Source organism: Protopterus annectens, chromosome 15.part0 (genome assembly GCF_019279795.1).
Source record: "Protopterus annectens isolate FY-2018-M chromosome 15.part0, PAN1.0, whole genome shotgun sequence".
Lineage (NCBI taxonomy): Eukaryota > Metazoa > Chordata > Ceratodontiformes > Protopteridae > Protopterus > Protopterus annectens.
In genome coordinates, this window is record NC_056749.1 from 8,957,364 (window position 1) to 8,975,700 (window position 18,337).

Below are 18,337 nucleotides of genomic sequence, written 5' to 3' on the forward strand. Positions count from 1 at the left end.
ACCATTTGTTGCCATTACAACTGTCTTATCTCTACTCCGTTTCATTCCATGTGCCTTCAGTTTTGCATTCTATTCCCCTATCCTTTGCTGAAGTTCTTGTTCAGAGCCTACCTGTAATGCCACATCATCTACATATGGCAACTTTGTTGATCTGTCCCCCTCTGGCCTGTTTGCTAATATAGTCCATCATCATTATGAACAGCACTGGGCTCAGAGCTGAACCCTGATGCACACCCACTCAAACTGGGAACCCCTCTCTGAAACAGAACACTGTTTATACTGGAGTCATTGGGTCCTTGTACATAGCTTGCACTAATAATACCAGTGTTTCTGGGACTTTGAACTACAACAGGACTGCCCAAATCAGCTTTCTTGGGACCTTGTCGTATGCTTTTTCCATGTCTAAAAATGCCCTCCCAGTTGGACTCTTTATTCATCTCCAGCTTCTTCTTAACTATCTGTCTCACTGCAAACATTGGGTTAGTTGTGCTGCATCCTAATCTAAATCTGAACTGCTCATCTCCCAACTTACTTTCTACTGCTCTGCATATTCGTTTATCACCCACCCTCTCCAGACCTTTCATGCAGTGTAACAGGAGTTTGATACCTCTGTACTGACCACAGTTGTGAATGTCCTGTTTACTCTTGAACATTGGCACTGTCCTGTCATCTGTGCTACACCTTTCTTTCATACTACTGTGAGTACCTTCAGGAGCCATTTCTCCCCTATCTCACCCAGCATATTTATAATATCTGCTGTGACCTTATCTGGACCTGCTGCTTTCCCCTGACTTCATTTTCCTGCTGTTCCTGTGCTTTTTTAGACTTCATTTTCCTTAATACTGTTTATATCTCTTCTGTGGTGAGCTCCTCCTCTTTTCTCATCATAGGCTGTGGGCTGTTTCTGGGGCAAAACAGTGTCTGTGGGTTTTCTTCATTCAGAAGCTGCTGGAAGTACTGCATCCATCTGGCTTTGATGTCCAGTGGACTGGTGAGCAAGTTGTTGCAGGCATCCCTTATGAAGGGTGTCTAACTATCTTCTTTATCTGTCTCTCTTTGCCTTGCAACCTAATATAGTTTCTTTATGCCATCTACTGACTCACTTTCTAGAAGCTGATAGAGTGCCTCTGATACCTTGTTCTTTGCTATTGCAACTCCTCTTTTACCCTCTTTGTTAGCCATCCAGTATTCCTTCCTAGTCTGGTCTGTCTTATCTATCTCCCAGTTTTTCCTGCACTCCTTTTTTTGTTTGATAACTTCCTGTACTTCTGCATTCCACCACCAGCTTTCCTTATGCACCTTATTTCCATACCTGGCTTGGCCACATATCTGTTTTGTAGTCCTCACACTTGCTGTTTTGAGGCACTGCCATTCTTCTTCAACTCCACCTATTTTCTTCTCTTTTTGACGTGCTAGAGCATTGAGCAATTACTTGAACGGTTGTACTTTCTCTCCAGTAAACTTCCAGGTCTTCAGCCTGGTCTCTGTTGACCATAGAGCCTTCTCTGACTACTGCTTGCAGCTGATTGTGGCAGCCAGTAGTTTATGCTGTGAGGTGACCTTATCACTGTGAATTACTTTGCAATTGCTGATTCTACCCCAGTGCTCTTTCCTTACTTGGAGGAAGTCTACCTGAGTTGCATGTTGGCCATTCTTGTATGTGATCTTGTGACTGTCTGTCTTTCTGAACCATGTGTTGCCTACTATCAAGCCATTTACCAGACCGAAGTCTAGAATGGGCTCTCCTTCTTTATTCCTGTTGCCCCACCCGTTTGGACCTAGGCATTCCTCATATCCTGCTCTGTCTGTCCCAATTTGTGCATTGAGGTCACCCATTATCAACACCAATTTAAGTTGCCCTGGTGTGTCTAGCAGGTCGTGCAACTTATGTCTGAATGCACTTTTTCCTCTCTGTCACAAACGTGCTGTGGGGCATAGGCTGAGATTATGAACACTGCCCTAGCATTAGGCTGGAGTCTGATTGCCATGAGTCTGTCACTAATTCTGATGACATTCCTCACTGCTTTCTGAAACCTCTCCTTCATCACAGTTCACACACCATTTGTAGCCTCTTCTCCTGCTGAGTAGTAGACTGTGGATCCCCTCCCAATTAGCTTTGCTGCAATGCCCTTCCATCTTGTCTTCTGGCTGCATAGGATGTCCAGCCTACTCCTTACTAACATATCATCTATTTTCAGGCTCTGAACTACATTGAGTTTAGCAATTCTTAATTCAAGTTTGGGATGTTGATTGGTTTACGTCCAGCTTTCGCTTAACAGAGGTATTCTAAATAATCCAAGATGGGCAACTGGACACCTGACAGCCATTAGCTTATTGTCCCAGGGCTGCTAGCCTTTATGGCAGGCACACACTGGCCAGTAGGAGCACATACACCACTCTCACCATTAGTATGGGTCCCTGGCATAGGTCGGAGTAGGCCAGATCCTCAACCCATTTATTACTGGCAAATTCCCATGCAGATTTTGGCAACATTAGTCAACACAACTGAATCACCTAGAGCCATATTGTACACCTTTGAGGTACTAGATCTGCCAAAGCATGCAGTCTGTGATTCTTATTCTCTTATTTTAGGGATACTGTGCACCACATTAGATGCCCCAAAGCGGTTGGTCTATATGATTCTTTCCTCTGTAGTGTGCCATGTAATGTCTGTGCTGCTGCCAGCAGCTCTGTTAGGTTCATAGGTTGGTACAGTGCTATCTGCCCAAAGGCATATATTAGCCCAGCCATGTTGTGCAGTATTCACTGCCCCTTTAGTAGTTCCCTAGACCCTTGGCCCCTATCTAGTAGTGCTGTTGGTGTGATCCCCGGTGTGAACTTTTTGTTACCCATCCACTCATCAAGGTTCCTCTTGAAGAGTGATAGTGAGGGGCTCTGTCTTATGTAGATCGGGACCCTGTTCCATAGTAAGGGAAGTCTCTGCGAAGGGAATCTATCCCTCCAGCATGTTCTATTCATTGTTGTGTTGAAGTTTATATCCCTAGAGCGTGTAGCTCGCGTAGATTTGGTTTTGCTAAGATGGAGCATGTTCAACAATTCTGGTTGGACATGGCTCTGTACGTCAGACAGAGATCGCCTCTGAGAAAGCGGTATGCAACAGAGAACAGTCTTAGCTTTTTCAATCGTGCTGCATAGGGCAACTGTTTGAGGCCAGTAATCCTCTTGGTTAGGTACCTCTGTGGTCTCTCCAGCTGCTGGAGATGTCTAGCCAGGTACATTCCAATTGGTGCATTGTACTCAATAATGGGTCTGATGATGGAAGAGTAGAGGGGCACCATTACATCCTTAGATCTTGATGCGAACCCTTTCATGATCAGATGGGTCACATAGAAGGATTTTCTAACCACTTTGGCAACATGGTTATCAAAGGAAAGCTGACTATCTGCTTCGGTCCCTAGAGCCCTTATTTCTTCTTCAGATTTCAGGGGATTGCCTCCTATGTTGTAGTTTGCGGGGACTCTGTTTTTTTTCCAAAGGGGATTACTACGCATTTTTTTGCATTTAGCTTGAGACCATGGCTTTGACACCATGCATCAGTCTCATTTAGGCCCTTCTGGAGGATCTCCATGTCGGCCGGAGACTCTACTATAGCACCCAATTTGCAGTCGTCCGCAAACTTAAGTCAGCCACAGCCCTTCCGTGCTTGCCTGTACTTCTGAGAAGTATATGCCAAACAGGAGGGGCCCCAGGACAGAGCCCTAAGGCACACCACTCATTACTGGTCTGGATTCGGACATAGATCCCGCTACTCTTACTTTATGGGAACTGTCTGAGAGCCAGTTTGCGATCCATCTTGTGACGTAAGGGTTTATGCCCAGGCTGGTGAGCTTATCAATAATACCTGAATGGGGAATGGTGTCACATGCTTTAGCAAGGTCAAGGTAAGCCGTGTGTACCTCCTTTCCCTTATCTATAGCCTGAGTAACTGTCTCAAAGAAATCCACCAGGTTCAGGAGGCATGATCTGCCCTTGACAAAGCCGAACTGTGTGGGGTCCAGCGACTGGAGGTTCCCAGTTCTTTGGTGCATTTGAGATGGAAACACTCAGCATGTTTTTCAGAGGTGGGAACATCCCCACAGAGACACAGAGAAACCATGTAAACTCCAAACAGGCATTGGCCAGAGGTCAAGATCAAACCTTGCACTTTGTCCATGAGAAGCGAAGACCTTAACCATTATGCCAGCTGGTACCTTTAGTAGTCTGCCAAATGTATGAGTTTACTGCCCTTATGCATTTTGTTGGGTAATGTGTTCCATGCCATGGGGGCTGTTGTGTGGAATGCCACTTCTGTTGTTAGCAAAAGACAAATAAAAAACAGAGAACTGTTGCCCAATTCATGAACTTGCTTGCTTGCACTTGCTTCTTGAAACTGCAACTGACAGTTTGTACCCACTGATGTCTGACACGCATAATAGGGAATGAACTTAACAAGAGAATGTTGACAACATAGATCTCAGTGAGTTTTCTGTTGACATAAAACACTGTACTCATCTTTTCAGGATAAATAGTGTTCATATTTCAAGGGGATTTAGTCAAAAACTATCGAAAGAGATATTAAGCATCTTATTCTGAGAGCACTGTTAATTGGAATGCACTGATGTCCCTCACAGTGAAGTCAGTGTGAGCCTCTTAATAAGAAACATTCATGGAAAATATATGGCCTTGTGAGGCAGAGGGCGATGTCTGATAAAAGAAGAGAACAGCGGTCAGAGGAGGACCATTTACATTATAATCTGGGTACATTGTGACTTATGCAAGCAAAAGGGGCTAACTTATTTGTTTTTCATTTTAATGCTGGCAAGTTGTTGCTTATAAGTCCATATCTGTTTTTTTTTTTTTACCTTGTTTTGAATTATTTTAGGTGTCTTCAGGAAAGTTTGTACCTGTATTCTGTAAACCAAAGAAAAGTCCCGTTAATGTTTTGGGAACCAAAGGGGACAAGATGATGACATCTATCAAAACAGATCCTGAGGTACTGTTATAGTTGCACTGGTTAAGTAAAACTTGGATTAAGTTTATTTCAAGCCACTTTCTAAAGATGCTTTTGTATTCCATTTGTGAATACTGCATATGTTGTGCTCCTGTATGCTTGTGGTGTTGAGAGTGTTGGGGACAGAGAATTGTGAGACAAGATCATTTTGAAAGAAATAGATGTGCTAAAACTTGTATTCTAATACATTTACCACCGTTGGAGCGTCAGATGGCAGCTGGAAGAATCATATGTCAGGAGCACCTGTCTGGAATGAGTAGCAATATACAATGGGGGAGCCAGGTTTTACCAATAAAACATTTAACGACTTAGCAAGAACAGAATAAAGTGGTCAGACCCTGTGGGTCCTGAATAGGATAGGGCACTAACCCCATCAGAACATAATCCAGTTTATCTGCAGTAGAAAAACTTGTATTGGTCTGCTACTGGGAATTAATCGAATATGCCATGCTTAGGGAAAGCACTAAGCCTTCTAAGGCATTGGCTTACAAGCAGAGTAGCCTGTACTTGAGGTGTGGGGATAAGAGTATCATAAGCTAAAGTATGGTATTCTGTTGCTTACATTGCTTTCACCTGAGAGGACCAAACTTTTAACTCTGCTGACAGTATGGCTTACTGGTGTTCAACATACAGTGCTCCAGTATAGAGCTGGAGTTAGCATGATACATGCACCATGCATGGCTTTTGTTCTTTGTCTCTGTACTGTATAGTGAGTCAAATGATCTACTCCAGAAGTCCATAACCATTGATGGTCACAATTAGTTCTGCCAGGTGGATTTTACCTGGTTTCTTAAAAAAGCAGCAGCCACTCTTTTGATGTGCTGGTCAGATTTTTTCTTGTGATTCTGGTTATCTGAAGAATGACCAGCCAGGTGGAACAGCCAGGTATCTACTGGGGCAAAATGTACTGAGGCCTCCTTTAGGAAGTCCCTTACATATCACCTTCTTTAGAGAGTCTATTTAAAATTGCAGAGGGACTGTTTTTTAATTATTATAATTTGTTTTAGTTTTTAGTCATTTAGCCATGTTTGGTTGTTTTTTACTGTTTTCTGCCATTAGTTGTTTTAATTTCTTCTATTATTCATTACCTAGTTATATAAAGTAGCCAGTCCTTTTATGGACACATCTTTATTATGAATTAAACTGGTTTGTAATTGATCAGTGATGGAAGCTAATAGTACTGTGGACAAGCTATCAGTAGATGTCATAGTTATTTATGGCGGTAGGCACATGCCATATTAGTGTCAGGGTATTCTCAAGAGAATACACGAAAAAGTCGTAAAAGTCCTTTGGCCATCTGGATAATGTCTGAACTCATCACCACTGAGTTACATAAAACTCTTCAGGAACCCTACAGAAAAGAAAAGTTAAGTTTGTCTAGCTGGAGATGAGTGGTATCTGAGAAGGAGAGCTTACAGGCTGCACATTGAGTCACAAATGACATGAAGGAATGATTCACCAGAAGGGGATGGAGGTGCATAAAGAGAATGCAAAAACTTTTTTGGCCTGCATAAAGAGAATGTTAAAGCTTTTTTTTTTTCGGAGGGGGGGGGGGGGTCTTTTCTGCCTCCCACTTACTAGCCATCTGGGTAATCACTGCAATTTTCACCCATTCATTCTCTTTTGTGTAAGACACAAACATGGATTGGTCTTCATATGGGTCGCCATCAGATGATTCTTGCTGTGCATCTGGAGTCCTAACAGAGAGATGAAAATTCAGCAATCAAAGGAGAGTAGTAGTACTGAAACTGAATTCATCCTCAAGTCGTGGTGAGTACCTTCATGTGGTGGACCCTGTTTTTCACAAAATTTCAGCAAGGCGACATTGATATATAGACTGTATTTATATAGCATATATCACGGACAGAAGTAAGTCAAAAACAAAAAAAGACAGCTTGGGTGCACAAGACCCAGGATAAAAAAAGTGCCCAATCCTGGTAGGCACACTGGTGCCAGGACTGGAAAAAATGACAGTGTAGAATCCTCAAGATGCAGAAACATTCCTACAATGGGGTCAGTCCAGGCCCAGGGGGGAGGATGCCCCCCTGTTGCTGAAGGAAGTAGCAGTCCAAAAAAAAATCACAAAAATTGATTGGCCAAAAGAAAGCCGTAAAGACAATAGAGTGAAGTACTGAGGATAAGAAAGAAATTATGTATTGTTACTATTTGTAAAAAAGTCCAGAATTTCCAGACACAAGATATACAAAACGATTAAGAGAGAAACTAGAAGAAAGAAAAATACTTCCGCAGTAAAAACTGTCAGAAGCTTCAAATAAAAATTTGCGTTCATTAATACAACAGATTTTTGAAAAACAGTATATAGATCAAGAAACTGTTTGGAAGCATCTGAGGAAGTGTGAAAATATAAACAACAAAACCTATAGATATTTGAAAAATATAAAAAAGAAATATGGACATGGGAAAGAAAGAGAGATTTGATATGGTGCAATATTTATGCAAAGGAGAAAGCCAAGTTAACTAATATAGAGAAGGCAGTCTCAAAAATATTTGAAGAGAAATACAGGCAAAGGCATCCAGATATGGAAAATTTCACAATAAAAAATTAATATCACAAAGATGGAATGCAGAAAAGATGATTAGTAAAGTAGAAGTTAAAGAAATAGAAGTTGAAGTTATGGAATGCCTGCGAAGTGAAGGATTTAATGTAGACGATCTAACACAGACTACATCACAGCATGATGGAGTGAGTCCTCAGAATAAGGAAAAGCAAGAAGAACAGGAGACATGTGAAGAAGAAATATGGACATGGGAAAGGAAAAGAGATTTAATATGGTATAATATTTATGCAAAGGAGAAAACAAAACTAGCCAATACAAAAAGAGCAGCACCAAAGATATTTGAAGAGAAATACAGGCAAAGGAATCCAGATATGGAAAACTTTACAGTACAAAAAAAAAGAAGACAAAGAGGAACAGTAGAAAAAGAGATGAGTAATAGAGAAGTCAAAGAAATATAAATTGTGGTTATGGAGCAGCTGCAAAGAGGAGGATTCGGTGTAGAAAATCTAATGCAGAAAGCACCACAACAGGATAGAGCAATGGATTTCCAAATTAAGAGGAAACCAGTGGAACAGGAAGTAATTGGTCAGGTGCCATATCAAGATATTTTGGAGCCTTCCACAGGAAACCAGTAGAAATGTTCACTTGAAGCTAGACAGCAAGGGAAGGAACAGGAAATTGTGGAAACTCTGATGCAGTCAATGTTGAGAAGTGATAGGCCAGTGAATTCCCATATGACAGAGCAACAGATGGCACAGGATTAAATTGGAGAGAATGTGCCACAAGAAGATGCTATAGAATTTTCTATAGAATGCCCGCAGGAAACAAAAAACAAGGGATGTGCCCTCAGTTTGGAAGAAAATGAGCTAAGAGAAGAGTTGCTTGATTTAATGGACATGGATAGATATATTAAAATCAATGAAAGAAATAGAGTGCAGAAGGTCAATAAAACTCAGAAAGTAAGAAGTTTGATAAAACAAAGAAATGCAGTAATTAGGACTGTCCGTAGAGATCCATGTGATATAACAGAAGTAAACAGATTATATTACTGTGCAGCTAAATTAATGACTGATAAAGTTCTACCACGAGAACACAGGGTAGTAAGGGAAAGGAAGGCGAGAAATCAAATACCATCATGGAAGTATCAAATAGAGAAAACTATAAAGCAATTAAGACAAAAAGTGTCACTGTTAGAAGATTATAAAAGAGGGAACAGATCAACAAAAATACTAAGAAAGACAGATATGATTATAGCAATGCACAGTATTAGAACAGACCATTGCAAATAACAAACTAAAAAGTTTCAGCACAGGTGGAAAAACTTAGAAGATACACAGATAAATGTAAGGGAAAAGTACAAAATAAGCAATTTATTGATGACCCAAACAAGTTTTATAGAGAACTGGGAAATAAGGTAAAAGGAATTGAAAGACTGCCAAAAAGAGAGGAAGTAGATACATTTTGGAGAAGTATCTATGAAGATTCTGTGGAACATAACAAAGATGCTAAATGGATAGAAGAAGTAAAAGAAAGAATAAGAAGTTTAAAGGTACAGGATATGAAATGGAATGAAATAACAACCAAAGAGATTGAAACAAAGTTAAGAAAAGCCTCTAAATGGAAAACCCCAGGCCCAGATGCAGTACCTAACTTTTACCACACTGGTTAACAATAGGCAAAGCAATGCTCTTACTTAAGAGTGAACCTGCAAGCTACCCTAAAAATTATAGACCAATAACTTGCCTTCCGACGACGTATAAACTGTACACGGGAATTGACGCCAAGAGAGTTTAGTCATTTAGAAGAAAACTCAATTATGGCAGTAGAACAAAAGGGCAATAAAAGAAAGTCATATGGAACAAAGGATCATTTGTTGTTAAATAAAGTTATAGTGGAGAACTGTAAAAAGAGGAAGAATCTAAGTATGTCATGGATTGACTACAAAAAGGCAGTTGATAGTATCCCACATTCATGGATAAGAGTGCTTAAAAATGCATAAGATACACCCTACACTGACTGACTACATTACAGTAACCATGAAACAATGGTAGACCACTTTGCAATTAAGCCATGATAAAGGTCAGACTATTTTCCCAGGTATAAAACTTCAAAGGGGGATATTCCAGGGTGACTCGCTGTCACTGTTGCTATTCTGCCTTGTCATTAGTCCATTAATCTGTTTACTTGACAGCTTAGGCTGTGGCTACAATTTGGCTCCTAGAAAACAACAAAGTCTAATGACTTCTCATCTTCTCTTTGTTGATGATTTAAAACTGTATAGCTCATCAGATGAGGAACTGAAAGCACAGCTGCAGGTTGTCAAAACTTTTTCAGATGATATTAGAATGTAATTTGGTCTTGATAAATGTGCAAAAGCAACCTTTAAAGCAGGAAAACCGCAGCACCAGGAAAACATCTGTTTGGGACAAGAATGTGATATAAAAGAACTTGAGCAAGAGGGAATGTATGAATACTTGGGAATTGATGAAGGATCAGCAATAAAACATGAGCAAATGTGAATAAAACTTAGTAAGGAATACTTTAGAAGATTAAATTAATCCTGAGAACAGCATTGACATCTAGGAACAAGATCCAAGCTATAAATCAATTTGCTCCTGTCCTAACATACAGTTTTCAAAAAAGTGTTGGATAGATTAGATATTAAAACAAGAAGGATGCATCATGCTCACCAAATGATTTATAAAAATCAGTGTATACCAAGATTATATATTCCCCGTTCCAAAGGAGGGATGGGCCTCCTTGAAATTGATTACGTGTATAGATCTGCAGTCGTGGGACTTCACACATATCTACTAACCTCACAAGATCCAAATGTAGAGAAAGTTTTGAAACATGAGGAGAATAAATCTAAGATGACGTCTCTGCTTAATTTAGCATAAGCATATCGACATCAAGCAGGAATGGAAATCAAACCAGAAGTAGGTAAAAACCAGGTAGGAAATGAATGTGCCAAAAAAACAAAAGAAATAATATAAGGTGAAGGACCAGATGAGAAGGCAAGAAATGTGGAAAAAATATAAATATAGTTGGTAATATAGAAAACTTCTGGAAGAGCCTCATGTTGATGAATAAATGCAGGAATGGTTAAGGAGAGGCGAATTCAAACCAAGAAATGAAAGGTTAGTATTGGCAGCCCAAGATAGTGGGCCATGTACACGCTGGTTTACAAAGTCCATTGAACATGTGGGAGAAACAGACAAATGTAGGTTTTGTAAAACCGAATTGGAAACAGTCACACACCTTGTTGCTGGTTATGACACACTAATGGCAGAAGGACTGTATACTGAAAGGCATAATAATGGGGCGAGACTGTTGCACTGTGGATTGTGTAAACATTATGTTACTGAAGTGGCTGAAAACACTGGAAACATGAGCCACAAATCATCATAGAAAATGATGAAGTTTATATCACATGGGATCACCCATTATCAACAGTTCAAAAGATAGATGCTAGAAAACTGGATATAGTGGTCCAAGAAAAGAAGACAAAAGTAGCATTGATCATTGAAATCGCCACGCCCAGTGACTATAGTGTCTTGCGTACAGAGAGACACATAGTCCTAAAATACCAGGCTCTACAGGCAGAAACAAGAGCAATGTGGAAGACAGATACCCAGACAGTTCCAATAGTAGTAGGAGCAACTGGTTTTTATAAAAAAGAATTTACAATCATATTTAGATATGTTACCAATCCATGTAACTCCATACGAATTGCAGAAGGAGTCATTACTGGGCACATTGCGAGTGCTCCAAAGGGCACTTTTGGCTGACATCAAAGATTGAAACAATACTAATTTCATGAACTGTAATTGTACTTTGACTTAGGAATGGGGTCCATTCCTGTCATGGTATTAGAAACCCAAAAGATTTGAAGAAATTATAAATGCATCCTAGTATGCCTCTTCATATGCTGCTTAAGTCTTACGTGGGTGGGCATAATGTGGGTGCAGCATGGGGCCATTGCTCACACATGTGAGTGATGTAGAAATGCCAGTTTTGAGCACACAGCCACTGCCACATCCCTGATCTCCACTGGGGGGCATTAGGAGGAAATTTACCCTGTGACATGTCCCTCAACCTTCCACCCCCTGTGAGAGTTGAGCAGACATTGCTTTATTATCCCTCTCCACTCTGACAGGCTCCTACACTGCCTCAGCTGCTAACTGAACCTACGTCAGCTTGGTCAAAATCATGGCTTTGCTGTCTTACTTTACATTGGTGACACAAGAGAAGGCAAAAACTTAAATGAATGAGAATTTCACCACAGTAAGTAAACATTCTGTGAATGAGTTAAAAGTTTGGTTACCATCCCTTATAGGATTAATGTCATGCAAGGGCATACAGGTCTGAGCACTTCAGATCAAAGAGCTTACTGACTGTTTTATATAAGGAAGAGGTTGCAGGTCTCCTTTCATTTACATGACCATACTGGCAGAAATAGTGAACCAAGATGATCTCTAATTGTACAAGTTTGTTTGCATCCTGTCTCATGAAGAGGTAAGCCAAGCTCTAGTTATAGGGTGAGGAGAAAAGTGAGGCAGTAATTCTTTGCCAGTTTTACATCTTATCCTACATACCTTTTTGCTGCATTCTGTGATATAGAGACAAGAGTGGAGAGTTTTGTTTTATAGTTTTAGACAGTGACAGGGCTGCCTTTGGATTGGATGTTATAGACCTTTTATAGTGCTGTTATTAAGTGAGTAATAGCCCAAATTTGAGGGCAGATTAGTCACTTTGTATAGATGAAATCGTTGAGGCAGGGGGCACAGACATTTGGGAGGTTTATAATAGAGGGAAGCTTTGTGGGCTTCTTGGATGTACTTCTGCTGTTGTCTGCAGATATCACCGAGAAAGACTGGGTAAGGAATTTCAGTGAATGAAGGATTTTTGTGGAGAGGAAGTATTTGAGGTAATGGGTAGCTTATGTAACATACAGATCAGTCACTTGTAGCAAGCCAGACATCAGACAAATAAATGTACACAAATGAAGCATGCACTGTTTGTAGCTGATTTAGTGACCTTGCTTCTTGTTGGACTTTTCTGTGGCAGTAGAAGGTAGGCTAGACTAGTTCCAGGCCTGAGTTTTCTGTTAGGTGACTCCCAATGTGTACTTGTTGGTTGGAGTGCTCCAGGTAGACTAATTCCAGGACTGAGTTTTCTGTCGGGTAACTCTCAATGTGTACTTGTTGGTTGGAGTGCTCCTGGTAGAACAGTTCCAGGACTGAGATTTCTGTTAGATGACTCCCAATGTGTACGTCTTTGTTGTAGTTCTCCAGGTAGACTAGTTCCAGGACTGAGTTTTCTGTCAGGTGACTCCCAGTGTGACCTTGTTGGTTGGAGTGCTCCAGGTAGACAAGTTCCAGGACTGAGTTTTCTATCAGGTTAATCCCAATGTGTATTTGTTGGCTGGAGTGCTCCAGGTAGACTAGTTCCAGGACTGAGTTTTCTGTCATGTGACTCCCAATGTGTACTTGTTTGTTGGAGTGCTCTAGGGAAGCTTTCTTTGCTGTTTCCCTGCATACTTATAATGGTATCTGAGTGCAAGTTGACCCTCTTTTTCAAAGAGCAGAAAGGTACAGATTTATGACCAGTACAACTTGACTCCACCTCTGCACATCACAGTTTAATTGGTGTTGGCTAACTGGTATATTTATTTATTATGGTATTTTTATTGCTTAACCACTAAAATTGCTTGAAATTGCTCTTTATTTTAATTTTTTTAGATTTCACTGATTAAGCTTGCACTTTGTAGCTGATTTAGTGGCCTTGCTTGTAGTTAGATTACTGGCTTGTTTTCTGGTGACAAGAGAAGGTATGCCATACTAGTTCCTGGAGTGTGTTTGCTATTAGGCAGGTTTCAGTGTTTGCTATTGGATGAAGTGTTCTAGGGATCCTTTCTTGCTATTTTTTGTATACTTAAACAGGTGATCTGAAGTAGGAGATTCATTTGTCTGCAACCTGTGGGTTATGGATCCGAACCGGCATGGTTTTCCAGCTATGGATCCGAGCTCTCAGCTCCTTCCCTCACCCATAATGCCCTGCTCTCCCTACATGACCTCAGATCTAGTTTGCCGCGCTGGTGACCAGACTGGATTTTAGAGCTCTTCAGCTAAGTGTCTTTTCTTGTATTTACAAGCGTTAAAATTTAAAGTTTTAGTCAGTTTTGTGTGGAAGTGTTAGGTTCCCTATCTTTTAAGTTTAAAATTTAAAGTTTTTTAATAACTTTTATAACTTTTATTTATCCCTCCCCTCGCTGGTGCGTAGTGTGTGTTTGGGCCTGTGTTTTTTGTGGCTAGTTAGCACTTATTATTTAAAAAAAAAAAAAAAAACCTTAGAATGTCTGAAGCCCCTAAGGCTTTCTTTTCGAAGTGCTCCGAGTGTGGCCATAAGCTTTCTCCTGCTGATGGCCACACTCGTCTTGATGCTTGGGGTTGAACACCTCACTTCTGGATGTTCCATTTGTGCAGGGTTCAACCCCAGGGCATTGAAGGAGCGGAGGTCGAAGCTGGTCCTGGCGGGACTTCTGCCCCCGGACACGGCTTCGGCTACCGCTCCTTCAGGGGGTACCGTGTCTTCGGTTCCCTCCTCTCCTGCTCCCCCTCCTCCACCTGGGACTCAACCTCCCTCTAGTGGTTTGGAGGAGAGGGAAGCAAGAAAAAAGGACCGGAGAGAGAAGCACCATAAGCGGCGGGCCGAGACCTCTGTTTCGGCCCCGCCTGCCAAGCGGGCTTCTCCTCCGGCCTCCTTGTCTATCGTCTCTCCCCCTCCTCGGCTCCGGTCTCCAGTATGCTTCTCACCGGGACCTGAGGAGGAGGAGACCCGATCTCCATCGAGGCTATCGAGGAGACACTCAAGGCCTACCTCGGTAGCCTCGTCGAGATCTACATATAGTTTATCTGACGCTGATCTGGACCGGATGATGAGAAGGTTCATCCAGGCCCAGATGCAGATGGGAGTGCTCCTGCCTCCCCCCCCCCCTGGGGGGGAGCTCGACCCCTTTTTTCAAACCTATAGCTCCTTCTCCGACCCGCTACCCGGGTTCGGAGCGATTGGAGCCGAGCAGCCGGGCGGGGTGGGTCGGCGCCGATAGTACTAGGTACCGGATCCGACCCTGCCCTCGAGTGCCGGATCCGACCTCTCGGAGCCTGGATCCGAGCTTCGGATCCGGGGGGATTAGTGTTCCTTCGGCGCCGTCGGTGTCGGAGCACACTGCCCCCTCAGATCCGAATGCCTCGGCGCCGGCTCCGATCCACTCTTCGGATCCGAGAGGGAGCCGATTGTTGGATCCTTTGGTCGAGGTTGGCTCCCCCTCGGCTTTTGATGTAGTGGAGAGGGCCCTGTTGATGGTTTCCGGACCCCCGGCACTTGCTTCAGCTCCGTCCAGCTCTCCATCTGCACTGGGTCAGGCTTCCACCATCCGGCCACTTGGACAGCCCGCTCCATTGCCCCAAGCTGTTCCATTGGAACAGGACACCGCTTGCGAGGGTTCCTCGGACAGTCCCCCTGAGGATGCACCTCGCAAGCATACGTGTAAAAGGAGGCACATAGACTCCCCCGTGTCTCTCACAGAAGACACGGATTTGGAGGAAGGGGAAAGCTCCCCAAGATCACCCCCCGAGGATGTCTCCTTTGGAGACATCATGAAAATGCTTCGCATAAGGGGGTGGTCTGCCCCAAGTCTTCCTCGAACGAGTCCGTGTTCTTGTAGGCATTTGAAGCGGGCCCGTCTACCTCTTGGGTGTCCTGTCCTGCCGACCCCCTGGTGGACCTAATTACCACCAGGGCGTGGAAGGAACCGGACACCGTGGAGCCAATCCCCAAAAGGCCAGACCGCATCCTTAGTCCCCCGGCAGACCGTGCCCACTGGAGCAAGGGGCCTCCGGTAGATGCCATGTTGACAGCTGCAGCCACCAAGAGGGAACTTGCCCAGGAGAGTCCCTCAGTCCATCCTCCGAGCAAGGAGTCTCGGATGATGGACCGCTTGAAGCGAATGTTTAGTTCAGCGACCTTTTCAGTGAGGGCGCTAAACTACTTGGCACATGTTATCAGGATGCAGCGCGATCTTATTAAGGAATACGCTGCATCCCCCCCAGAGTCCATGTCGGAGGAGGACAAACTTTTGCACTCCACCCGTATGGCCACTCTCAGGTCCGTGACTAATTCCTCTATGCGGTTACTGTTCCATGCTACGGAGGGAACCGCTAGAGCTGCAGGGGTAGGCCTAGTTACTAGACGTCAGGCCTGGCTCCGCCATTGCGATTTCACGGAGCCCTTCAAGGCGTCATTCGCGAAAGCTCCCTTCGATGGTTCTGCCCTTTTTGGCAAAAATGTTCGCGATACTTTGACCCAGAGCGAGAAGGACGGGAAGACGCTGTCTGCCGTCGGAATCCGCTTCTCTGTGCCCCAGAGGTCCTATTCTAGGAACCAAAAGGGCCAAAAGAAGATGTGGTTCCGGAAGTCGCAGCAGTCCCAACCCGCTCCGTACAACCAGTCCTTCCGTGGCAGAGGAGGACAGGGAGGACGTCGCCCCAGGGGCAGAGGGGCTCCCAGGAACTTCGGGTCCAGAGAACCTTTCTCTGAACGGCCCGCGCAGCAGCCCTGAAGGGTTGCCCGGCTGCTCCACTCTGGAGGCAGTCGGGGGACGTTTCTCGGAGCACCTAGTGGCATGGGAGTCCATAACATCAGACCGCTGGGTCCTCCGCATCATATCCAGAGGATACCTCATTCCATTTCACCACATCCCAAAATTGAAGACCCTCCCCGACGTTCCACCCGGTCAGTGGGAGGCCGCTTTGGCAGAAATTGGCCATCTGCTAAAGAAAAGAGCCATCCAACCCGTCCCCCCAGACCAGATCGGATCAGGGTTCTACTCCAGGTTCTTTTTAGTGCCAAAAAAGACGGGGGACCTAAGACCAATATTAGACCTGTCACTCTTAAACCTGGCAGTTCCCAAGGAGAAGTTCCGAATGGTTACCTTGCAATCCATTCTCCCCCTTCTGGGAGAAAATCACTGGATGTGCTCTATAGACCTCAAGGATGCGTACTACCACATTCTAATGGACAGACGCTCCAGGAGGTTTCTTCGCTTCCGGCTGGGAGCCAGTCACTACCAATTCAGGGTCCTTCCCTTTGGTCTCACCACAGCCCCCAGGGTGTTCACCAAAGTATTAGCAGTGGTAGCGGCCCACCTGAGGCTTCAGGGGGTACAGGTCTTCCCATACCTGGACGACTGGCTCCTCACCGCCCCAACAAGGCATCTACTGTTATTGGCGCGGGACTCCTTTCTCCATCTAGCTCCCCGCCTGGGCATCACAATAAATGCAGAAAAGTCCAACCTAGCCCCTACGCAATTCATAGATTTTATAGGTGCCAGGTTAGACACGAGACAGTTAAGAGCCTTCCTCACTGCGGACAGAGTTCAGAATCTACAGCTCCAGGTGCGGGCCATCCTCCACTCCAGCTCAGTTCCGGCGGATTGGTCCTGAGGGCTCTAGGGTCCATGGCAGCAGTGATAGCTCTTCTTCCTCTCGCCAGGTTCAATATGCGGGTCCTTCAATGGGCACTCCTAGTTCAGTGGTCTTATCTTGCTCTTCCTATGCATCATCCCATTGCGATCAGCAAGGCTTGCAAGCGGTCCCTCTTGTGGTGGCTCCACTCACAAGATCTCCACGGAGGCCGCCCCTTTTGTGCTTCTCCCCCTCTCGCCACGGTGACCACGGACGCCTCCCGCCTCGGGTGAGGGGGGCATTTTGCAGGCCGGACGGTCCAAGGCACGTGGAACGATTCAGAGACCTTACTGCATATCAATGTTCTAGAGATGAGAGTAGTGCTCTTAGCGTTGCAAGCACTACAGGCCTTTCTTCCCTTGGGAACTATTGCAATTCAGTCGGACAACATGTCTGTCGTCTGGTACATCAGCAAACAGGGAGGAACCAGGTCTTACCCTCTTTGTCGAGAAGCCATGAGAGTGTGGGAATGGGCAATCTCCACCAAGCGCTTTCTCATCGCAACGCATATTCCGGGTCGGTCCAACATCCTTGCGGACAAGCTCAGTCGCACCATTCTCTCCCCTTACGAGTGGTCTCTCAATGCTCAAGTAGCGAAACGCATCTTCGCACGGTGGGGAACTCCTTGTTGCGATCTTTTTGTGTCTCCCTCAAACACCAAGTGCGACAGTTTTTTCGCTCTAATCCCTCCTCCTGGAGATACCCCAAGAGACACTCTGGTGCATGCTTGGCCCCCCGGTCTTCTTTACGCTTACCCCCCTTTGCCTCTGATGCTCCAAGTTCTTCAGAAAGCCTCTTGGTTGGGGTGCAGAATGATTCTCATTGCCCCTTTCTGGCCTCGACAAATCTGGTTCCCTTTCCTAAGCTCTCACTCAGTGAATCCACCTTGGATTCTAGATCCCATTCCGGATCTGATATCTCACCCGTCCCATCTATCAACCCCGAATCTGGACAACCTGAAGCTAACTGCTTGGCTGCTCCAGTTCCACTCCTAATCAGGACTCCCGGTATTTCGTCTCCCGTTAAGGCCATCCTGGTAGCGGCTCATAAACCATCTACCAGGAAAGTTTACCGCAGCAAGTGGAAGCGGTTCTCCATTTGGGCGGAGCGGCAAGGTCTAGACCCCTTCACAGTTCCCCTTCCTCTGGTGCTTGACTTCCTAACCACTCTTTTTAATGATGGTGCCAGCAGTTCCACGGTCAAAGTGCAACTTGCGGCAATTTCTCACTATCATATTGGTCATGACTCCAGTCCACTGATGTCTGCCAAATTGTGTAAGA

General features: G+C 44.2%; 1 protein-coding gene across 1 annotated transcript in view; it reads left to right on the forward strand.

Annotated features, from left to right (window-relative positions):
* BRME1 (break repair meiotic recombinase recruitment factor 1) overlaps positions 1-18,337 on the forward strand; it is a 907,620-nt gene that overhangs the window by 404,050 nt on the left and 485,233 nt on the right. The window contains exon 4 of the mRNA XM_044057727.1: positions 4,883-4,993. Coding sequence (XP_043913662.1) covers positions 4,883-4,993 — 111 coding nt within the window. The remainder of the gene's footprint in view (positions 1-4,882; positions 4,994-18,337) is intronic.